General features: G+C 36.7%; 1 protein-coding gene across 2 annotated transcripts in view; it reads left to right on the plus strand.

Annotated features, from left to right (window-relative positions):
* CSMD1 (CUB and Sushi multiple domains 1) overlaps nt 1-25,683 on the plus strand; it is a 1,179,538-nt gene that overhangs the window by 982,405 nt on the left and 171,450 nt on the right. For both annotated transcript variants that reach the window (XM_042802880.1, XM_042802881.1), the window contains exons 31-36: nt 1,413-1,529; nt 4,193-4,306; nt 6,194-6,289; nt 16,931-17,134; nt 18,242-18,366; nt 18,975-19,071. In XM_042802880.1, the coding sequence (XP_042658814.1) occupies nt 1,413-1,529; nt 4,193-4,306; nt 6,194-6,289; nt 16,931-17,134; nt 18,242-18,366; nt 18,975-19,071 (753 nt within the window). The remainder of the gene's footprint in view (nt 1-1,412; nt 1,530-4,192; nt 4,307-6,193; nt 6,290-16,930; nt 17,135-18,241; nt 18,367-18,974; nt 19,072-25,683) is intronic.

A 25,683-nucleotide genomic window follows, 5' to 3' on the forward strand; every position in this document is an offset into this window, starting at 1 on the left:
AGGCAGTTGTTAAAATTGTTTTCTGCTATATGTAAAATACCCACAGTTGACTAATGTTGGTTTACTTTGGTCCTTATAGTAGAAAGTAATTTTTTAGATTATGCAATGATCTTTTTCTTGCTTAAAAACAAAAGTAATGTGACTATTCAAGGTTTTATTTATTATTTAATTTATCTATTTATTTTAAAAATATTTTAGTTATTGGCTTCTTAGGTAAAATAACAGCTTACAACAATCTTTTAGTCTTATAAAATCTATAGGTTTTAGTAGTGTTTGATGAAATCATTTGACAAAAAAAAAAAAAAAAAGAGCATTGAACTGCATATAACTAATGTAATTATTATAAGACTTATATTTATTGAAGATTTTAGTAGGAAGTCAAGACTTTCCACTAGTTCTCAAAAGTTGAGAAGTGTGACAGCAATACTTTGTTTTCAATTAATAGAAATGTATCTACTCAATATTTAACACAAAGGGATATTTTAACTTAAAAATAGCCACTCCTTATGTTTTCTGTTTCTCCAAAATCACTCATCCCTTTCACACACTCTCAGCTTTTGCTTTTCCTGAGAAATCTTTGAGACACCGACTTCATGTGATGAATTGTTATAATTGGTAAATCCAGCAGTCCCTTAGCATGTCAGATATTTTGTCCATACATGGAAGGAACGTACCACTCATGCATTGTTCATTTTTTTCCTCATGATACTAGCAGGAGTGCTACTTATGTAGTGCCTGACTAGCCCTGAAGGTTGGGGCTCCACTGTCCTTAAAGATCCCTTCTAATTTCTATATCTATAAAGAGTTTCTCTTACTATTTCTGTTCTGTTTTATATACATAGGAAACCAAAATTTTTTTCATATGTATAATCTGTATGATCTTTTGATAATCATCTAGGAAGTTATGAAAAACAAGGCAATTCAAGCATACATTCACAAAACAAGAATCTGTGGCATTCTGTGCAGGGTACTGTTAGCGTATCTGTGTAGTCCTCTGAGACCCAAGATAACTGTGTTTGTCCATTTATTTATACAATACCGTTTTGTTTTTTTTTTTGTTTTTTTTTTTTTTTTCTGAACTTTTTTTTTTTTCACTTAGCTACATATATAGATCGATACATATATTCAAATAAATAAAATACCACCTAAATTCTGTGTACAGTTTCTTTCAACTAAATAATTTATATTTCCAGTCCTGTATGAATACTTGCAGACAAGTAAAACTCTCATGTATTATAATTTTAAAGAAATTTTAATAATTATATCCTGAGAAAAAACATTATTTATGTCACTATAGGAAAACCAAACAAAAGCAATAGCACTAAACTGTCACTTTGTAATCTTTAGGTTTTAATTTTCAGACTGAACTAATACAGACAACTGTAATTAACAGAACATGTTTCTGCTTCCAGCACCCTGTGGAGGGCATTACACTGGATCAGAGGGAGTGGTTTTATCACCAAGTTATCCTCATAATTACACTGCTGGTCAGACTTGCCATTATTCAATAACTGTGCCTAAAGAATTTGGTAAGAGTTTCTTCTACTAATTTATCAATTGTTAATCATTGCTTTGCTGTTGAATTGTCCTTCATGTGTAATAGTGACTTTAGATTTTCAATATATTGCAAAGTGTTTATCAAAAATAAATATATTCTTGACATGGAAATTGATTCTAGGGTCCTGATCTTTTACTTCTCCCTAAACTAATTGATAGACTTCAGCTCAGCCATCTGTGTCTGCTATCCAAGCATATTATGAATATTTTAACCAATTAGATCATTCATCATCATAGGATAATCATTTATTCACACTTCCTGAAAAATAAAATCAGTTGTCAAAAAACAAACATGAAGTGTTCTCTTAAAATTTAACTTTTTGTTTTTCATGTTTTAACAATGTCAAGTAGGATCACATTTAAGAAGTACAATGGAGGGAAAGAAAGTAATTTTACATAAAAGCACCAGAAATGTTTGTGAAAAATCACAAAATTGATTATTTCAATGTGTCAGAATACTTGGACAAAATCTCTAAGATTTGTGAAAATGTATGTAAGTCATGTTTTTCTGCAAAGCAGGTTTCTCTAATTCAAGTTCATGCAAATACCAATAGGATCCATTTTGCTACTACTTACCAAAAGACTGAATGCACAGCAACTTAGTGTGTTTCGTTACAGTGAAATGCTATTGGAGCTTTACAGAGACACTTTTATCCATTAGAGACTTTATAATACAATATTTTTTACTAGAATTCCTAATCAAGATCATGCAAAGTATCTCTAGGCCCATATCAGTAGTTGTGAAGTTCCTTAAAGCAATTAGATTGTGTTTATTTTTTTGCTGTTTAATGAGTATACTGAATCACTGGATACTATCACAATTTAGAAGATTTTAAGAAATAATGCTCAAAATCTCCTATTTTATCATATGCTATTTAAAAATGATGCAAGCTTTTCACCAGCCATCTAAATAAATAAATATTTTTATTCTTATTTGTTAGAAAGAGAAACTGACACAAGTAGAATCAATAGCTATCATTTACAATGCTTGGCAAGTACCTGACAAAATGGTTTCTCTATCCTGGATCTCATGATGGTCGTGACTTGAAGAGGGCCTAACAGAAAAGTTACTTGAATGTACTGGCCATAGACACAACCTAAAACCAATTCTTTTTCATTCACAATATATATGTTCTTTAAAAAAAAAAAAAAAATAAAAATTATCAGATCTGTTTGGTTTGGGGATTGAATAACATTGCAACTTTACTTCTAGTTGATAATAGTTTGCACAAAAGATCCTCTGGAAGCAGTGAAGACTAACTGCACACTAGGACGCATTAGCAAGAATGTAGCCTGAAAGTTGACAGAAGGTAGTTTCCCTCTTCATAGCCTTCATGAAGTAGCATCTGGAAACTATGTCTATAGCTTTGTGCTTCCAAATTACAAGGCACTGATTGCTAAAATAGAACAAGCCCAACAGAGAGCCAGCAAAATGGTTAGCAGGCTGAAGCACTGTACAAAGAAAAGTCAAAGGAAGTTCAGCCTGAAGAAAGTAAGTGAAGAAGGACCCTTCCTTCCAGAAATGTGCTGGAATAAAGCAAATGGCAGTAATCACAAGTTGCAGCACAACAAATTCCAAGTGGACATAGGGAAAATATTCTTCACCATAACAGCAATTAAGTACAAGTATGTCAAAGAAGAATTTTTACCAATTTTCAAAACTTGCTCAGAAGAAGACCTGAGCAACCTAATCTAACTTCAAAGTTGCCCCATTCTTTTAAAAATCAGGAAGTTGGATTATGCTTTTTTTTTTTTTTTTTAAAAAAAAAAAAAGCCACAAAAATTAAGAACTTCACAAAAAGTTGGAAAATACAATCTGTATAGAAATTGTGCTGCGTTGAAGACCCGTGGTTTATATACAGAATCTGGAATAGGTATAATTTTAAAACAGATTCCTCCCTTGACAATAAAATATGGGTGGCTAGAGTGTTGAAATAATATTTTTATTAACTTATTTGACTGTTTTATTACTTCATGGTTCTATTGCTATCTGATAGGTTAATTCAGTGAGCCATTTGATATTTAATATTGTTGTATACTTAAATGATTTATTTGTTGATACACTTCAAATTACAGCTGAAGTGTAGCAATATGTCAAAACCAGTAACACATTATATTTTTAGTATTTGAACAGGTTTTATATTATTTCTGATAAAATAAGTACTAATGCAAAGTTACAAAAATAGCCAAATCAATAAATTTAAAATGTCTTCCTCAGATTAAAGATGGATAAGTGGTCATGTGTGACAACAGATGCTCCTTAATAGCTGCTAAGTTTGGTAATGAAATTTTGGTAAAAAACATCCTTCTTAGGTATTCTATTTTCTTACTCTCATAGGCACCTATGCAATAAGGAACAAGACTTGTTTGACTGGAGAGCACACTTTTGGGGAAAGAGTGATTTAATTATATATTTTTTTTAATTAAAAATAACTAAATAATGAAAAGCACATCAGATTCTTATTGCTTATATTTAATGCAGATGTTTTATCATGGTAGACAATAAATTAACTTGGAAAGGAATCATGCAGGAATCCACTGGTAATTAAAACAAGCAAAAATATCTCATTAAATTTGTTTTCAAAGACTATGTTCTTATTTTCGTTCTTTTTTTTTTTTTTTTTTTTATATGAAGTTGTGTTTGGACAGTTTGCCTATTTTCAGACAGCTTTGAATGATGTGGCAGAATTATTTGATGGAGAAAACTCTCAGGCTAGACTACTTAGTTCACTGTCTGGATCCCACTCAGGTGAGTAATAAAGAAAAGAAGTATATATGTCTTACACAGCTCAGTATAGAAAAAATAAATCAGGAGAATGTTACAAATTTCATTTGGAAATACAATAACAAAGTAATTGGAACAGGACGCCAAGGAAAATAGAAGACCCTTCTAAATCTTTTAATCAAGTATTCTCCTGGAACATACAGTTTAGTCAAGAACTGATCACAGATGAGTACAGAAATAATTGAATTAAATTCTCAGATCTTTATGTAATAGGGCAGATTGGATGGTATAATTATAATCTCTGCCCCTAAACTCTGTGAATTGCACATCTACATTTTCTGAATGTCTAATTTAAGCACAAATTACTGTTACTCACAAAATACAATTATCTGTATGCAAACATTCACCTAGATTAAAATTAGGCCAGCTGCTGCATTCAGGTAACTATTGCAAAATGTTGACCCTGTGAAATTATAATCAAATTCATATGGATTTCAGCATGGCCAGAATTTCCAATGTATGCATTTATAATGACAGTGTTCATCTCAAGGTGATGATATATTTCTGGAGCCATGAATGTGTTTTTTCATATAGTCTTAGTATTTGTGAGAGTTTATATATGAGTTTAGGATTTTTGCAACCTAGATCTTTTCATGGATTCTTGGTTTTCACTTTGAATAATTGGAGAAATACTTGATATTAAAAGAATGTAACATAAATGTTTGAGTTATAGAAAACATTTTATTATTTGAAAAATTCAGCTCATCGTTTTCCTCTGGTGAATTTTAGCTATTTCTGTCATAATGAGTTCACAAATTACCTTTAAAATTTGTTGAATTACTGGAAAGAGGTCATCAACAAAACACTTGCTTTTTAATATTTAAATTTAAGAGGCAAGTAAACTAAGCACCCAATTTTACTGTATCAGACATTTTACAAATTTGAAACTAATGTATGTTTTCACAGAAGACATTTGAAAATCATTGAAGGGAATTAAAACTTGTGATTTTTACTTATTACTTGTGACATATCTGATGTATATTGTTTTAGGATAGGTTTCTGTTACATGGAATTTCTAATTACAATAAAATAAAACTAACCTAAGTGAAATAATTATAAATCATATTTATCCAGCTATCTAAGATAATTTAAATTAATGTGTTATTATTCATTTCAATAGAATTTCCTAAAATATAGGTTCATATAATCCAATGACAATAAAAAGCAGTTGTCATATGGAGTGGCATCTCTGCAGTGTAAAAGTACTGTAATTTTGTCTGTATTGATCCATTACTGAACTTTTATCGTGACTGTAGATATATATCTCAGGAAATAAAGTATATTAAACATCTTTATTCGTCCTCCATATATAAAATGTGAAAAGCTATTAGAAAGTTAATAATGTAATATTGTTCATGTGTGACCATGTATTTTATTAAACTACATAAAACGAGTCATAGATCTGCTCTCATATCAGTTTTAGATCTGAAATGGTAAACATCACATGAACATCTCCTGTGGCATTTCTGAAATACTTTTAATTGTTTTATGTGTTTTGTAAGTCAAAGTAAAGCTTTCATTACAGAAAAAAGTAAAACAAAAATTATTCTAAAGATTTTGGCCCCAGATGACAGTAGGGCTCCCAGACTAGTAGTTTATTGGAGTTCTAGTTCCAACAGCTGCAGTAAATGTCAGAAAGTTTGTTGCTGAACCATTACAACTTTTAATTCTTACATGTTTTCAAACCTCCAATGGCAAATTTAATTTTATACACTGTTATTTGTGTTTTCTTTAACTATAGAAGAACACATAAAATTATGTATTTTAACAGTATATTTAATTATGTACTGAAGAGTTGTAACTATTTTTTCTCTTTTCCATATGTAATTTATTTTCTGTTTTCATTCGTAGGAGAGACATTGCCTTTGGCTACATCTAATCAAATTCTTCTGCGATTCAGTGCTAAGAGTGGGGCATCAGCCAGAGGGTTCCACTTTGTTTACCAAGGTAAAAATGCCTGGTTCTGGTGGAAGACACTGGTGCCAGTCTCACACTGTGTATTATTTTGAATTCTTCTTAGTTCTTAACATATTTCTTTAAATATGGTTGTAGTCTTAACCTTTCTCCAGACATCAGGGACTTCTCTGGATGATAGACTGGATTCATAATAGCAGCTGTCTCTGGTGAATCCTATGTAGCCCCACAGACTTGAATAAGTCCAGCCTCTTTCAGTAGTCTGTAATCTTTTGCTCCCTTACTGCAGAGTTCTCTTGTCATCCTGAGTCCTTAGAAGTACATAGTGAGGACGGTGAAGACACAGCAAAAAAGCTAATCAATGCTTAAATATTTTCTGCATCATTTGTCATTAGGTTGTCCACACCCTCCTGCAATGCATCAACATACCCATATATTTCTTGAACTTCCCTTTGTAATTAGCATATCTGTAGATTCTTATTTCCTAATGTCCCTTGCTAGTTTTCGCTCCAGCTAGACTTGGACTTTCCTGATCTTTGTTTGTAAGTAGATGAGCAATGTTGTCATATTCCTGATTTATTACCTGTCATTGCCTCCACCTGTGGTATGTTTTCATTTTGTGTTTAAATTGTTTGAAAAGCTCCTGGTCTAGCCCTGCAGGATTTCTGCCCAAATTCAGTCTTCCCTCAGAATCAGATAATCTGTTCCAAGCCTCTTAAATCTCCCTAAAATAATTCACCAATATCCTTCCCCTTCATGCTTGTTCCTTAGGAGAATCTATGTACCAACTTCATTAATATGTCAAAGTCTGCTCACCTTAATTCCAACCTTCTGCCAGTTCCTCAACTTCATCATCTTGAAGTCCTTGAAGCCCAAGCTGGCATCTAAATCCACATGCGCAAACAGCTCTTCTCTGTGAGCAGCTGGCCAGGTTGTAGCTACTTAATTTAATTATCTGACAGAAATATCTATTAAAACAAGCCAGTGTTTTGATTGACTGAAGTGAGTAGGGACAAGACCATAGAACTTGTTTTCTAAACACAGTGACTATTATATTCAGTTTTGAGCAAAAGGGGATACACAGTTTTATTTTGTATGGAGATGAATTTATGTTGCTAGACTGCTATGGACCAGAGAAGGCACATATGTGATCTCTGTTAAAAGCCATATTTCCCTGAAATAAAAGTGGAAATATGCCACTGGTAGCATTTGAAATGGACACTGGAAATACACTCAGAATTGTTAGCTGCATTTTAGAATTAAATAAATCAGTAGATTTGTTACAAAATATCAACATTCCAACAATTTTTGATTTATAGTCAGGCATTCTAATGACACGGAAAATAGGTCTTGTGGTTCTGGCAAAGAAATATCCAGTTACCTAAATCAGGTATTAAAAGTATAATGAAACATTTTATACTTTTATACTTAATTATATATTTACCATTTATTTTATACTTACTTTTTGCCCCATCTAATTGCAGTTATTACAATTACAATATGATATAGTAATAATTTTCTAACAAAAACAGTAGAAAAATGTATTTTGGGATTTGTTCTATACTGACAGTTACTGACCTAATTTATGAGTACAGCAGAAGAGTTGTCAGGAGAATCTTTGTTACATTCAACTAGTCTTTATCCCTAGAAGTACTGTTCATTTCAGTTTTCTCAAGGCATAAAGTAAAAGAAAATAAAAATAAAGTATTTTAAAGTACTTATGAAAATCTCAGTTCTGGATATGTATAGGTGTTGGAGAATGGCTCAGAGACAAGGGTCCTGAGCCCACCGAGCAATTGTATGATCAGAGCCTGCTCTAGCTGCTGATGCTGGGCCTCACTAGGGTTTGCCTGCAGCTGCTCGCAGCTGCTGATACAGGAGGAATGTCAAGGACGCTTCAGCCCTGTGTACCGTGGTGTGTCGAAAACAGGTTAAGGGGAATTAGGAATAGTGGTCTGAGAAACCTAGTGTTATGATAACGGTGGTCTGAGAAACATTGTGTTACGGTACTGTCATGTATCGAAAACAAGTCAACAGGAATCAGAAATAGTAGCATGAGAAACTTAGTGTTATGAGAAGCTTGTACTGTAAGCTAACTGCAAGTAGGTGGACCATGCGAATACGACCTTTAGAGCTTAAGCCAATCAGCTAGTGACTAGTAGGCATAATAATTATCATTGTCTGTATAAATATATGTACCCTGGACCAATAAAGACACACGTTGATTGATGCTCTATCACCCACACTGAACCCGTCTCGGCGTGTCGTTCGTCCGTGGCTCCGCATATAGGCAGCATAATGTTGTCAAAACAATATAGCTGTGCTTCAACGTGTTTTTACCACCTACAGTTTCAAGAGTTAGTTTGACTGAAGTAAGGTTGGATTCCTGTCACAGATGGAGTCATGAACCTCACTCGAAAGAGAGAAACAACTATATATGTTTTTGATATAACAAAATTCTGTAGTAAATGTGACAGTGGTTGAACAAGATTCAATGGCAAGGTACACCTGAGTATTTACTGCATGGAGCACAGGGTCAGACAAAACTGTCAGGGACACCCTCCCATTGAGTCATGAGGTTCAGAAAGGACCCTCTTACTTTATAAACTCGTTCTCAGAGAGGAGTCTAGGTGTGGCTGGATCCACTGCTAGTCCCAGACTTGGTCAACAGTTTATGTCTAAAGGAATTTATATACATAATCAGTCCTTTATATCACTCATCAGAGATTTCAAAGTTTAGCATGTTATTAATCACTTACTGAGAATCTTTTGTAGCAAGGAATCTCTCAATCTTGAGGCATCTCTACTCAAAAGGAGATCCTGGAATAAAACCCTCTGCTGTGTAGGAGAGCTCAACACTCTCAGGGCTGTCCACTGTTTATAGAGTAAGATAATTGACTTATAGTCATATTTACATACCAGAAAGACACCATTCCAGACAGCCCTTGGCTAGGGTGTTGCCATCCACTCCGTAAAGTCCTGAGTAAGCTGGATGAAGCCATCACAGCCGCCACTGGTGATTATGGCCTAATTGAAGGGCAATGGAGGGAGCACACCACCACACTTCTGCATCACATAATATTCCTAAGTGTAATACTATAAAAAGAGGGTGAAAGTGTCAAAGACACTTTCAGACTTAGATTGTGAATATATGTATCTCAGCTGAAGGTTTTGGGGAGTTTGTTTAACTGTACTAGTATTGCTTAGTACTCCTAGCTGATGTTTCACATTTGTGTTCAGGCTGCTTGGAGAGCATGGAAGGAAAATTTGTATGGCAGAGACCACGAGGCATTTTCAGTGTTGAAGAGTGGGTGTCAGATGTAAGACTTGCAGGTCTCTTCCTGGCACAGCTGAATTCGAGAAGGTATTATGTGCATGTCTGCACACTACAGCTGAAATGCAGGAATGAGACAGATGCCCAAGTCTGTTAGCATGCTGCTAGACAGCTTAGTACACTAAGTTGATCCATGTGTCTTAGAGAATGCAATGTGGTAACTCCTAAAGCAATGCTTACAGGTTCTCTGCCTGTACAGGCAACAAATGCAGTCCCAAAGGGGCTTCTGGTCAGTTCACTGGATGTATTGCATATATAACCAATAAGCTTAATGAGACAGTCATTGAGCCCTGTGTTTTATTGAATACCAACTTTTCAGCTTTACTAAGTTGAAGTGTAAAAGTAGCTTTGAATAGTTGTAAAAATAATATCAAGATTCACTTCTTTTAAAAAAATATTTTATTTTTTATTCATTGGATTACAGTCATGGTTTGACACATCAAATTGAAACAATTGTCTCGCAGCAAGAATATTTTCATAGTTGTAAGGAACTTGTTGGGACTTTTCAAACTCCTTATGGATGGTGGTTTTCAGTGTTCTTACATCTGTGTCCATAGAAAGATATCACTCTACTTTGGATATAGCTCAAGATATCAGTACCTGCCTTTTTTACACATTAAAAGCATCTCTTGCATTTAAATTTATCATGCACAATTAATTGGAAAAGAGGGGAAATATAAACATCTGGAACTAAAAAACAGCTTTCAGCATTTGAGTTCTTATTAACCTTTTGCATATGAATGACATCTTTCTGTCTTTTTTTTTTTTTTTGGGGGGGGGGGTTCATACGCCTAAAGTTTTTAATCATATTTTGCTGCTTTTAAAGAATTCATAGTGATAAAACCTCTCAATTCTCTAAGCTGTATGTGTATATGTATATATACACACACACATATTACTGTTGAACAGTAAGTCTCTAGGTAAGCACAATGACATGCCTCGTTTCAGTCATTTATTTGGTCTATATTTATTTTTTAGTAACTATAAGAAATATATTTTAACAAATGAGAAGAGTTCTCTACAGCAGCAGAAAATGAGTCAGGCAAAGCCACTTGTTTTGTCTTGGGAAAATCATGGAGATATTTGAATATCCAGATATTTTTATATATTTAAAAATATATCTTAAGAGCTTTATTTAATACACATGTGTATGTATACATATATTGGTTAATGAGTTAGTGATATTTAATGTTTTCTAATTTTGAGATTTTTCTCTTTTCTTTTGAAACATGTGATTATATTTCCAACAACCACCTGCTTGCTAAATTTTAAATACTCCAGAGAATAACATTCACTCTCACATTGAATACAGTAATCTGGTCTGCAAAGTCCATCATTTTATTTTTCACCCTCTATTCCAGGTTGACCTTGTTTCCTGTTCACTTTTCCACTGGGCTGATTTCAATTTTGTTTCACAGCAGTATGAAACATTTACTAGAAGATGGAGGATAATTACTATAGAAAATGGAATGTCTCATTGTTACAGCTTGAGAAGTCTAGGTTGCCAATGTCATAGGCAAAAGCTAGAAGGAAGGCTAGAGGGGAAAAGTTATTGCTTGCATTATTTCACATCCTGGTTTGAGCAAGCAACAGATAACGTTTATAGCTTTTGATTTAGATTTAATGGCTTTTGCAATGCCACTTTCTCAAAAACCTCTTTGTAGCTGCATGTGTCATCTGTGCTGTCATTTCTTTTTCTCAGATGACCACATTTCTTTGTATTTCATACAATATGTAAAGGCTACCTGTAATGTCAGACTGAATGAACATCCAGTCTTCCATAATGTTAGGGTCAAGTATGTTGAAATATGCTAGGAACAATTACCTTTAAGAAGATCAGGAATTACATCTTTTTCAGGTTTACTTTATGCATGTTTTCCTGCTATACATCATCTAAGAAACAATAACATGTATTTTTATATAGCTGACACTGCAGCAGCACAGAATTCTTTCCCTAAAAAACAATGACCTTTCTACCACCCCAAAATTATGGATTTTTAATGCTTGCCTTCCTTCACTTTCTCCACCATACAAATACATGAAGTAGTTTATGAGGTCAAATGAGATTTTAAAGAGGACTATTAAGAATGTTAACATACTAGGATGAGGAAGAACTGTGGAAGAAGGGCAAAAGGGAACAACAATAAAAGAAGAATGTGACTTTAACAATTAAGTTGATCTAATCTGTGACAAGAATAAAATACATAGCCACACACTTACTGCTGAGTATAATTAGAGAGCAGATCTAAGAGTGTTAGTATTATTCTCCATATATGTTACCATGACACATTATGCCCTGGTTTACAACAGGCTTCTTAGAGAGATGGTCAATACCCTAAGCCCATCAGTGTTGAAGAGGCATTTGGACAATGTTCTTAATAGCATGCTTTAATGTACTTAGTCCTGACTTGGTCAGGCAGTTGGGCTAAATCATCATTGTAGGTACCTCCCAACTGAAATAATCTATTTGTGGAGAGGAACTTCAGCTGGGCTGTCAGCCTTGTAACCTTTTAGAGGAATACATCTATTTTCCTGTTTTGTTTTGTTTTTTTTTTTTTTATAAATGTTCAAAACTGTACTGCATTTTGCCATGGATTACTTAAATCTAAATTGTATTTTAAGCAGTACGGAAGTACTTCGCTTTTTTGTTATGTGTAGCTTGCATTATATTTTATATTTTTTCTTAAGGCAGTTCTTAAAACAGGAAAGAAAAGCATTTGAAAGATTGTGCCTCTTTTAGTTAATGGCATGGTTTATTTGTGCATTTTTAACATTTGTTATCTCACTGAGCACAATGTCAATTTTAACATGGCATTGAGTGTTTCCTGCTGACAGTAGAATAATTTGACGCAAATATAGCCATGGATGTTTGTGTCTGCCATGGATTGTTTTACTTACTGGCTGCTTTCAGTAAAATGTCCACTTTCAGTCTGAAAAGGAAGCACATAGTAGTACTGCTGCTACATGAACTAATTTAAGTGTTAGTAAACTGTCCCTACAGTTGCTGTAATGGCAGAGATAGCTTGCTCACATGAAAATAACTTTCATAAGTCAATATTATAATGAAACCAGATGATTTGACATCCTTTGTTGAGAGGTGCTGAAAATGTTAGTTACACAAAAAAATCTGCTTGGATTACAATGCATGTATGCAAATTTCCAGCTGTGATTACTGATAATTATAGGATATTCTTTAATCTGATCCTTAAAATGGGGCCTTTACCTTTGCACAGCTGTTGTAGGGATTCTCCAGATGTGGACTCCAGGTGAGGGTTAGAGACTCTGAGCAAGGATTTTCTTCTGAAGCTCTCTCCCTTTTGAGGAACTGGGTGAAAAATTAAATAGGGAAAGGTAGCATACCCAAAAAAGGCTGAACAAGAATTTCTTCCACACCGTGAATGAAAAATACTCCAGGAGTGATGCTGAAATTTTAATTCAGGTCATATAGCCTCTTAGGAAGACAGGTAAGGTTTAGACACATGTAAAGCTAAAAGTTTAGCTAGAAGGGGGTTGTAGTGGTAGCCTGTAGGGGAGGAGATCATAAGGTACCATGTGCCACTCACAAAGAGCTTCCTCTGAAGCTTGTATAAACAACCTCTCACACACCAAAACTTCCACCAGTCAAAGGAGCGTGTAGTGCCTGTTCTCAAAGATATTTGAGGCAGTGAAAACTGCTCTGGGCCAGAAATGCTTCTGTGGATGAGCTGCTGGAGGGACTGTTGGAGACACACTCATGGAAAGAGACCCTCGGTGCCAAAAGGATAACACTCCTAAAGTGACTGCAGTAACTGTGGTCACAATAAAAAGTGACTCCAGCCTATGGGTAACTGTCCTGGTTGGTGCTGGACTAGAGTTCCCGTTGGTCTGGCAGCGGGAGGAGTGCTGCAGCCCCCTGAGACCCCAGGGGCTCCCCAGGTCCCAGTGCCCTCACCTGTGTGCGGGGGCGGGGGGAGCACAGCTGGAGGGCTGGGCCCCGATTGGCCGATAGTCCATGTCATGTGACATTGTGCTCACTATATAAAGGCAGGAGTGGGCTGGGAAGGGCTGCTGCTTCTGGGAGTGTTGCTGTGGGGCCTTTGTGTTTGGGATAGCCAGCTGGGAGCAGGTGGGTGGTGAGCAGCTGTATTGTACATTACCTGTTGATACTGCTGTCAGTGTGTTATTCTGTTACTGTTATTAAACTGTTTTTATCTCAACCTGTGAGTCTCCCCTTGCCCCTCCGATTCCCTCCCCATTCCCAAGTGGGGGGAGGGTGGGTGAGCAGCTGCGTGGTGTTTAGCTGCTGAGTAGGCTCAAATGATGACAGTAATCCATGCTGGAGTAAGAGCATCTCAGAGAGGTTGGTGGCCTGTGAAAGGCCTATTCTGCAGTAGGGGCACATCTCTGAGCAATAGCAGCCCATGGGTGACCCACGCTGGAGCAGGTATGTTAAGAGAGTGTTGTGAATAATTGAAGAATCAAAAAACAGGAGAGAGAAGTGAGTAAAATACTAAGCACAGCCGAGGAAAACAAGCAAAAAGAAAGGATGTGACCCCAGCCTCCTGTGCTACCTCTCACCTCACTGGTGGACCTAAGATAGACAAAAGGAAGTAGAGGCAGGGAAGGTGGAGGATAGGTGTTTGACTGAAGGTGAGCCTGGGGAGAGGGAAGGAAAACTGCTCAAGTGGTTGTTTAATTGATTGTATCCTCTTTCTTAACTCCTGAATCAGTGATCAGAGATTTATGTTAATTAGTAATAAATTAAATTAAACATAATTAAGTATAAATTCCATGAGTCAAAATTTGTTTGTCCACAACAATGTACTGAACCTTTTGCTATCACATGACTTCAAATGATTTATTTCATGACCAGAACTCCCATCTGAGCAGGTAGTCCTGACCAAGGGATGGATCAATGCTTAATCATGTGGCAGAATCTCTAGGCATATGATCATTATGTGGCTGGATGTGAGAGCAGCCATCATCACCTAGTCAGCTGAAAGGCATTATACAATAAAAAAAAAGGTTTGAGTAAAATAGTGCTTGTACTGTAGACCATTTGATAAAGAAAAGTCTATTAATCCCAGTAAAAGAAAACAAAAAGGAGAAGGCTCGATCAGTTGAATTGACCTGGCAGACTTTAACTAGTCTGCAGGTTACAATCAGGAAGAACTGTGACTATGTGAAACTCTTGGACTATGGTTTCTTCATTATTTTTTCACAAGCGCAGGAAAATTTCCTGCCATGATTAGAACTGTATGCATGAACAAGATTCACATAGAAGCTGGGTGATACTGAGGTCCTGTTCAAAACTTTATCACAAAATCCCATTTATTTGAACAAAGGCGGGTGTATTAAATTTTCTGGAAGGGAAGTGGTTTGTTAATACTATGTCAAGTATTTAACCATTTAAAAAACTTTGCTTTAGTTTTGCTGTATTGTGTAGTTATCATTTCAGCAGTATGTTAGTTTACCTCTGATCACTTCTTTCAGTCTTGGATACATTTTATAACTTTATTACACTTTCAAAGCTAAAATCTTGTAGAACCATCTAACCTACTGATTTAGAAGAAAATGTGTTGCTGTAGCTGTATGATGTTGTCTGACAAATCAATGCACTGCACCCTAATAAAAAGAGCATGTATTTTACTGTTATTGCTAGTACCAATTATTTATAAATCTTTGAAAAAGCTTTTCACTACGTTCAGTAATATTTGCATGAACTTAACTGTCATTCTAAGTAACAATACAGAAAATTGTTAGAACAAATACTAGTGTAATCATAAATGAGAACTTCTAATGTTCTGCTAAAATGTGTTGCGTATTTCATGCTAGATTTAAGATAGGATTGATTTCAATTAGTGTCCTCTATCTAACTTGTCAACAAACATTAGCTTCTAGAGCATTTACCTGTACTTAAAACTACTGTGCTTAAACAAATATGATTCTGAATAGAGCAAAAGGTAGTATAAGAAATAAGAAAAGCATGAACCTATCAATATGAAAATGAGTATATGTAAACTCCACACACCTTGTCTTTTACTTAGTGACCAGGGTAGCTGAAGAAGTGTGTGCGTGCAGATGTGCACATGAATAGATGGAAATATTTCTCTTTATTGTTACAATCCAGCAAAGAAAATTAAATGTAAGAATGTAAAACAATTAAATATAACCTTGTTTCTTGTTACACTAGTCTTAAAATAAGTTAGTAAGCCAGAAACATCATGTTTGAAAATCTGCCAGGATTAAAGTCTGACCTCCTCCCTCTCCCCTTTCTTTTTTTCTGTGCCATTCTGTGTCTTTGTTAATTGAGGACTAAATGACAGACAATTTTCATGGTGTTTTTTAGTTAGATCTAGATGCAGTGATTCCCTGAAACTAATTCCTGAAGAAACCAAAGTGATCAAACAATGCTTTTGAACATGACACTCACATGGCAAAATTGGTTATTCTTAATAGAATTATTTTAAATATATATTTATTTTATTATAGTGTAAAACATAGATATTGCATAGAAATTATTCTTTTATTATTTTTCTATAAATATATATAGAGATTTTTTTTGGCATTTACTAAGTAACTGCAAAATGAAATGTAGAAATAAAAAGTATGATACACAAACAACATACACAATACCAAGAGTCAATAAGTATAAAAAAATATCTGTTATAAAGAAGTGGCTATAAATAACAAAGCCAAAGAGAAAATAAAATCCATGGGCTTCTAATTAATTTTGTTATTTTGCTCTTTAAATGTTGCTTACAGTCTTTTAACAGTTCTTGTATCACATCAGGTTTATGAATTCTCAGAAATTATTGGTAAATATCATTGTTGTAAACTGTAAACACCAAAATACTCCTGAGGGTACATTGTTATTACTTTGTATTCTCCAATATGACAAATCAAATATTTGTGCAATATTACATTGGTTTTATATCTGATTATCTACAGCATACTATTTTTCTTGTCTTCTAATGAGAAGCCAAAAATTCAATATTTAATAAATAAAATAGGGGGTAGGTATAGTATTCTGTAATTAAAGAGGGGAGCTGAAACACCCACTGATCCTCTTACGCCTAAGGACTCGTTTTCAAAGTCAATTGCTCTCCAAGCTGCCATGGCACTGTACTGTACAAGCTGTACATGGTCACAGACCAAAACTGCAATCCAGCTAGCAGCCATGAGAGCATTAGACCATTCTTTGAGAATACAGCAACAGAGCAAGTAAAAGGGACAAATACAATTAAACTCTGTCCTACAAGAAACAATTAGCATGTTCAGTGGTCTAATAATATTTTTAGATAAATGCCATGAATTCAAATTACAGTTATTTTTTTTTTCTTCTTTCTCTCTTTATGCAGCTGTTCCACGAACAAGTGATACGCAGTGTAGCTCAGTGCCAGAGCCAAGGTATGGAAGGAGAATTGGCTCTGAGTTTTCAGCAGGCTCTGTAGTTCGATTTGAGTGCAGTCCTGGCTATTTGCTACAAGGTTCAAAAGCTATTCGATGTCAGTCTGTACCTAATGCCTTAGCTCAGTGGAATGACACAGTACCAAGCTGTGTAGGTAAGCAATTACATTTAAGTCATCTGTTCTGTCACACATGTCTCTGAATCAGAATTCAGGAACTGTTTCAGAAAATAGCATTTAACACATATATTCACTCTCCTTCAATTAATATCAGCCATGCCCAATTTAAAAGAGCAGTTTTCCATATCAAAAAGTAATTGAGTACCAGCTGGCTGGTAGGCAGTATAGTGTTTTGTATAATGACTAGATGATATGAACAAGTGTGATACACATTTTCTTGAACATTCATTATTTTCATGACTCATCTACAGCTTGAAATACAGGACAGAATTTAATTCTACAGAAGTGTCTTGTTTTATTACACAATACTTGTATATTTCTATTATACATGGGATAATGAGTTTTCTTTCTGAGTAGAAGTATAGCATACATTGAATAATGATAGGCATTGTTAAGTTTAGCTGACTTTCTTCAGTCTGTCAGTAGACCTTCACTGGGATAATGTTTTGCACTTCAATTTTTTTTTTTTTTAATGGTGAAAGGTTTTCTTTTCTCCCTCTTTGGATTTATAACCAAAAGTCATTGATATTCATAAGAATTTATAATTAATTAGTGTTCTAAAAATAATGTAGGTGTCCTATTTTCTGTATTTTTTTTTTTATTTAGTTTAGTTCTATTTTCTTGAACCTTAAAGAAGCAATTGCCAATTGCGCATACAGTAAAAATATTTAATGTACCACACTGCTTTATCAGCTAGATCCAATAATTGATCTATCTTAGGCTGTGGGTAAGTTCACATGATTTCTGTCAATCATGAATTGTGTTTAATGTTATGTCTTTACAGTTTCTTTCTACTCTCAGGTAAGACATGATTAGGTTGTGCTGCTAGGCTGTTCATGGCTACACATACTCAAAATGAAGTTCACTTCTGAACTGTTTATTTATGCAGGTTGTATCTTATGCTTGATATTGTTCATATATTTTAGATAACATTGCTTTCTAAGTGCAAATCATTGCTTTATGTCTATGTGTTTATGCTACAAAAGAGTTTTATTATAATTATCTTATTAGAACTATTACTACTTTTCTGTTCTCTGAAATGGTTTAGGTTTTGTAATAATTCATGATAATGCTTTCTTTCAGTGCCATGCAGTGGGAATTTTACTGAGCGGAGAGGTACTATTCTTTCACCAGGTTACCCTGAACCTTATGGTAACAGCTTGAATTGTGTGTGGAAAATCATAGTGACTGAGGGATCAGGTATTCAGGCAAGTCTACATTCTGTCAAGTGTGGAATATTAAGTACTTCGTGGTTCAGTTTAAAAAATAATTGTTTATTTTTCTAGAAGTGTCAGAAAATAGCAATCAGTAAGAATATTTTTTTGGGTAACTGAAATATTTGTGCACTTTTTTCTCAATATTTTCCTTTTGTTAGATTTATTCTATGTTACTTTATTTTTACATGAGGGTATGAATGAGAAATGGTTAAGAAGCAGCTTTCTCTTTTAACTGTGTAGAATATTGAAAGCAGGTCATGATCCTTCAGTCTTGTATGTAAATGTAAACCCTTTCTATCTGCTAGGATATCACTGAGGGACTTGAGGTCTGTCTTGTCTGCTCACTTTGAGTAATTATTTGTAAAAATGCTATATATATGCAAAATCATTCTTAATTATCTAGCGTCATACTTTACAAAAGTTAAGACAATTTAAAAAGTGAATGCTAATGTTTTTATTTACATTTTTTCACTCGGGTGTTTTCGTTTCTATCTGCATATTTATATTTTGTTTGGGGAGGGTTCTCTTTATTGTTTCTATAACACTTGAAAATACATATGGCTAGTTGGTTTAAAAAGTTCTGTCGTGGTGCTTTACAGATCCAGGTCATCAGCTTTGCCACTGAACATAATTGGGACTCTCTTGAAATATATGATGGTGGAGATATGACAGCACCGCGTCTTGGGAGCTTTTCAGGTGAGGATATGCCATGACTTAAAGATACAGTTCCTTATATAGGTGTGTGAGAGAACATGTCTTTCTTTGCTCACACATATAGACAAGGTGTATATTTGTATTGCATCAGCTGAGATATTATGAAACGTTCTCATTTGGGAAGATTTCAGGTATTGTAAATGTGTCAATATTCAAATTCAAAGACAGATTTTCAGAAGAAAATATGTTAGTAAATTCTTGATTAGCTAGATTTAGGTGATAAAAGATAATTTTTTTTTTTAAGTATTATCTTATCTACCTCTCTCATAGAGAAGATATAGTGATATAAATTGGCACTGATATTCAAGGAACTGCCTTTGATAGATTTGACTTAGTTTATCCTTGATAGCCTCCTTTTCTCAGGAAAAAAAGATGAAGCATTCAGTATTCATCCAAACTCACTAGACCTCAGAGAACAAAACAAATTACTACAATTGGGACATAACAAACCATGTAATTTATTTCATGTATACATCAGGCATATATAGGTTTACTCCTTTTTAATAAGACAATTTTTATAGAAGAGCATGTTCTATAAACCAAGCCAAGAGAAAGAGATATCTCATATAAGGTTAAGTCATGAATAACACCCCAGACTTACGAACTCTATTACAAGCCTGATCTGATTCTGGCTTAGGTAAAGCATTTTGTGGAATTTTACTTCTCTGGTGACCTCATGAATATTTAAAGTACAGATGTATATTGCATTATGTAAGGAAATGAATGACCAACTGAAAGAATTAACCCCATTTTCTTCACTTGAATATTTAATTAAGTACTTTGAATTTACACCACAAAATTTACATATTAAAATGAGTTGTGGGTTAACCCTAGTAAGGAGCTCAGCCCTATCCAGCCACTTGCTTGCTCCCACACAGTGGGATGGGGGAGAGAATCAGAAGGGTAAAAGTGAGAAAACTTATGGGTTGAGATGTAAGTAAAGCAAAAGCTGCAGGTGCAAGCAAAGCAAAACAAGGAATACATTCACTGCTTCTCATCAGCAGGCAGGTGTTCAGCCATCTGCAGGACAGCAGGGCTCCATCACAGGTAATGGATACTTGGGAGGAGAAATGTCAAAACTGTCAACATCCCCCCCCTTACTCTTTTCTCCCCCAGATTTTATTGCTGAGCATGATGTCTTATGATATGGGACATCCCTTTGGTCGGTTGGTGTCAGTTGTCCCAGCTGTGTCCCCTCCCATCTTCTCTCCCACTCCCTGGTAGGACAGCCTGAGCAGCAGAAAAGGTCTTAACACTGTGTAAACACTGCTCAGCAATAACTAAAACATCCTTGTGTTATCAACACAGTTTTGGTCACAAAACCAAAACACAACACCGTGCTGACTACTATGAAGAAATTTAACTCTATCCCAGCCAGACCCTGTACAAAAGGCTATAAAATTTTATATTAAATGCTAGTAACTATGCTGTATATTAAATTGGCAATAAGGAAGAAAAAAATTATGAAGCGTAATAAACTTTTGGCAAGTGAAATATGTGGCAAATATATTGGACAAACTGGATAAAGAACTGATGACATGATCCTGTTGACAGCATTCCATTTAACAATAATCAAAACTCAAAACATTTTCTTATTTTAGACTAAAAGTTTGTCATATTGATTTAGCTTAAAAGCCTTCCTAATTTCCAGGGAAACTGAAAATGACAGTTTTCTTCCTTAGAAGTATTTCACTGGAGATAAAGTAGCATAGCTTTATTGTGCATTTATCTCTTCTGTATAATGAATGTCAGCCTTAAAATGAAGAATTATTTTGTGTATGGGAGAGGTCTAATGAATTTAAACATGACATGAGATCTGTTCTCAAAACTGAACCAGTAATGTGACATTGAAGCTGAATTCCAAGCATAATTTCAGAAATGATAAAATTCATGAGGGATCTCTTTCTTACTAAATCCTGTAAAATAACAGTCTTGCGATTCACCCTCGGTGAATTGTCTTCTAAATATGCAGTCCAGATGTACAGATGTACAATTTATTACTAAGAACTTACTAAACTGTGCTATTAAACGGTGTAACGGAGTTGATTTGGAAAGGTGAATTCACTGGAGTGTGTTTCTTAAGGAAGATTACAAAGATAACAATACCGTTTCCTTGTGTCAAGGCACGTTAAGGACCAGCAGATCGCTGGGTTTGAGGTGCTGGGAGTGACGGGGGCTCCCTAGGGTGGCAGGGCAGGGCCTGGCAGCCAGGGCCTGTCCCACAGCCCCAGCCAGGAGCAGGGAAGGTGGGGAGAACTGGGGCAGCCCCAGATCCAGTCGTTGGGCATCTCTCTGGGGACTGGGACGGTCTGAGGCCAGGCTGGGACATGGGCTCATGGGTGGGCCCGGATCAGTGGGGTCCATGGCTAGGTTGCATATTTCTTACGCAACCACCATTGAAGTTCATTAGCTACTTGATACTGTCTTTGAGGGTAATCATAGAAGATGATATAACTTTTAGCCTCAGTAGATGTTAAAGTTTTAGACTATAGTATGTGAGTTACTAGTCACTTGGTAACAAAAAATGTAGTATCAGACTTAGCAATGCTGGTGGAAAAGGTGTCCAAGGTGTGTGATAATCTTGCTGTGTAGAACACACTGAAGTCAGTGGCACACAACTGCATTACAGTTATTTGAGTTAGATAAAGCTAGTGTGTATTTTTTTTTTAATGCGTTACACCTGTTTCTTCATTTCCTGTCATACCCTCAGAATTAAGAGAAGTGGTTGAAACATTATACTGGGAAGGTGTGGATTGGACACAGTGAAAAAATGTAGACTTCTCTGTTCTGTACTGCAGGATTATATGCATGTCTGTTCTGCTTTGGGCTGGAATAGAGTTCATGTTTGCTTTTGGTAGCTGAAGGAGTGCTGATGGCACACTGAGGTTTCAGGGGCTCTCCAGCTCCTGCCTGTGTGCAGGCATGGAAGAAGCAAGGAGGGAACACAGCTGGAGCACCGGGCCTGGGTTGGCCGATACTCCATGTCATGTGACATTATGCTCACCATATAAAGGAAGGAGTGGGAGGGAAGGGGTAGGCTCTCACTTCCAGTATTGTTGCCGTGGTGTCTTTGTGTTTTGGGATTACTAGCAGGGAACAGGCAGGGTATCAGTCAGCGGGTGGTGAGCAATTTTATTGTATATTACCCATCTACACTGTCATCATATTATTTTATTACTCTTATTAAACTGTTTTTATCTAAACCCATGAGTCTCCCTTTGTCCTTCTGATTCCCTCCCCTTTCCCAAGTCAGGGAGGGTGGGCAAGCAGCTGCTTGGTGTTTGGCTGCTGACCAGGCTCAAACCACGACAGTCCTTTTTGGCGCCCAATGTGAGGCATGAAGGGTTGAGATAACAACAGAATTGATCTGTGTGTCCTAGCAAATTTGTTATAATGCCGACTGTCCATCCTGGTATAATGTCATTCACTTGGCTCCTAGAATCGTCGCTTCCATTTATGCATTTGTGTTATACATCACATCACTTGCCGTATGTAGTCCCCACACTGCTGCTTATTACCCATGGGAACTGGATTAAGATTTTTGCATTGCTGTATTACGTAGCACTAATCTATGGCATGATAAAATCTTCAATCCTGAGAGTAGTTTGGCATTTGTACTCAGCATGGTCATCATCTGTGTACACTGGGGGCAACTAGTGGAATGGGTTAGGAATTACACCCTCCACCTTTTCTCCTCGGAGAACCCACCCAAGGGGGAGATACCTTCTTCCATCTTCCACTTCTCCAGGCTACTTGCAAGTATGCTTGAGAATGCTGAGAATTCTGAATATCCGTGGAATGCTCACACTAATGTTGTTGTCTCACTGATGGGAGCTGTAGTGTACCTGAATGTGGTTCAGGGTTTTTTTTCGGGTTAAGCCACTGTTTCTGAATACCACTCAGAGGTCTACCCCAAGGTTGGAGAGTTATGGGAGGCTGGGACTGTGGAGTAGCATGGGCAAGTACCTAGGACAGTGGGGCCTTCTAATGCTTTGGAACTGTATCCCTGAACAAGTGTAGGATCCTGAGAAGCTAGTAAAATATTTAGAAAAGGTGTGTTGTCATCCCGACACCTCAAGAGAGACACAGATCATTGCAACATGCTGGGGCTTGCCCCATGTGTACTGAGCCCTGCTCATTGTTATGCAGTACCCTCAAAAAGAAGAGGTCTCTGGATCTGAGAACAAAACACCAGGCACTGCAACCACTCTGACACCTCCACCAGACAATGCAGTCACTCCAACTCTGGCAACAGGCACTTTAGCTAATTTGACCCCTGTGATAAGTACTGCTGGTGAACCAGAGAACAAACCCATGATGGTGTCAGTTGCTCCCATACAGAAGAAGATACAAAAAAATCACCTCACACTGTAAAAGATGATGATGAACCAGGGCCATCACAAGAACAGGAGGAGGCAGAACCAGTGGTAATCACCCAATCCCTAAGTGAACTACGAGACATGAGAAAGGATTTCAGATGTCATCCAGATGAGCACCTTAACCCAGCATTGGAGCAGCCAAGTAATAGTGGGGCCAATAGTTTGGAGTTAGAAGGTAGAGAGGCCAGACAGCTGGGATCCCTGTCCAGGGACGTGGGCATTGACAAGACCATTGGAAGAAGGATACAAACTAGCTGTGCAGGAGATTGTTATTATGTCCCAGACAATGCACAACTACCCACACACCCAGATGAAGTCCTATGCACGCGGCCTATGTGGCAGAAGTTTGTATGAGGTGCTCCATCACAGAAGCTGCTGAAGGAGAAGGTGAATTTGGTCAATTTGCAGAGGTTAAATCCATCCAGCTGGCCTTATATATCACCAAGTGAGAGAAGTGGCCAGTCCTCTACTTCTACACTAACTTATGGATGGTGGCAAATGCCCTGTAGGGGTGGTTGCATCAATGGAAACAAAGTGGCTGGCAGCGTAGAGGCAAACCCATCTGGGGTGCTGACTTATGACAAGATATTGCTGTTCAGGTAGAGAACTTGGTTGCGAAAGTACGCCATGCAGATGCTCATGTGCCTAAAAATCGACAGATGGAAGAACATCAAAACAACCATCAGGTGAACCAAGCTGCTAAAACTAAGGTGGCTCAAGTAGATCTGGACTGGCAACATAAAGGTGAAAAATTTATGGCTCGCTGGGCCCATGACTCCTCGGTCCATCAAGGAAGAGATGCAACATATAGATGGGCTTGTGACCGAGGGGTGGACTTAACCATGGACAGTATCTCACAGGTTATCCGTGAATGTGAGACGTGCTGCAATCAAGCAGGCCAAGTGGTTAAAACCTCTTTGGTATGGAGGGAGATGGTTAAAGTATAGATATGGGGAGGCCTGGCAGATTGATTACTTTACACTCTCACATAGTCGGCATGGTAAATATTATGTGCTTACAATGGTGGAAGCAACTACCGGCTGGCTGGAAACATAGGCTGTGCCCCATGCTACTGCCTGGAACACTATTCTGGACTTGAAAAACAAGTCCTGTGGCAGCATGGCATCCCAGAAAGATTTGAGTCAGATAATGGCGCTCATTTTTGAAATCATCTTACAAAAACCTGGGCAAAAGAACATGCCATTAAGTGGATATATCATATCCCCTATCATGCCCCAGCCTCTGGGAAAATTGAACGGTATGATGGGCTACTAAAGACCATGCTGAGAACAATGGGAGGTGGGACTTTTAAACAATGGGACACACATTTAACAAAGGCCACCTGGTTAGTCAATACTAGAGGATCTACTAACCAGGCTGGCCCTTCCCTGTCAAACCTTCTACGTACTGTAGATGGAGATAGAGTCCTGGTAGTGTACCTTAAAAACATTCTGGGGAAGACTTTCTGGGTTATTCCTATACCAGGTAAAGGTAAGCCCATATGTGGAATTACCTTTGCACAAGGACCCGGGTGCACTTGGTGGGTAATGCAGAAGGAGGTGGAAGTCTGATATATGCCTCAAAGGGACTTAATGTTAGGTGAAAATAGCCAGTAAACTATTAGATTAATCACCACACCACCCTATCAATGATTTGCTATGGTTGATACATATTAGGCTAATGGCAACATATTCATGAAGGCAAACATGAACTTGGATAAAGTCAGGATTTTTTTCAGTAACTGATGTTCAGCGACTGCTGCAGACTGTGAATACCGACAGCATCAGATACATCAGCAACCAGCTCCAACTGCAACAGAGACTGCATGCCATCCTCCTGCCAGGTCCAAGGTCACCTGCGCCCTACAGACTGAGCATCACTCCTTCTGCCTGAAGGGACTATTATGACAGATGGAATCTGAAGCTGTGGACCAAATGAACTCATGATACAGTCTGCAATGATGGCCCATGGACTGAGGGAATGATATCTGTGTGCATATGTCTATGACCAAGGAAGAGGATAGTAATTAATTAGAATGTATCAGAAATATGGAATTTGAGTATAACGTAAATCATATGGAATAACGGGTGGATATTGTCCTGGTTTGGGCTGGAATAGAGTTCATGTTTGCTTTTGGTAGCTGAAGGAGTGCTGATGGCACACTGAGGTTTCAGGGACTCTCCAGCTCCTGCCTGTGTAGGCATGGAAGAAGCAA

This window comes from Tyto alba, unplaced genomic scaffold, assembly GCF_018691265.1.
Source record: "Tyto alba isolate M040663 unplaced genomic scaffold, T.alba_DEE_v4.0 Super-Scaffold_40, whole genome shotgun sequence".
Taxonomy (NCBI): domain Eukaryota; kingdom Metazoa; phylum Chordata; class Aves; order Strigiformes; family Tytonidae; genus Tyto; species Tyto alba.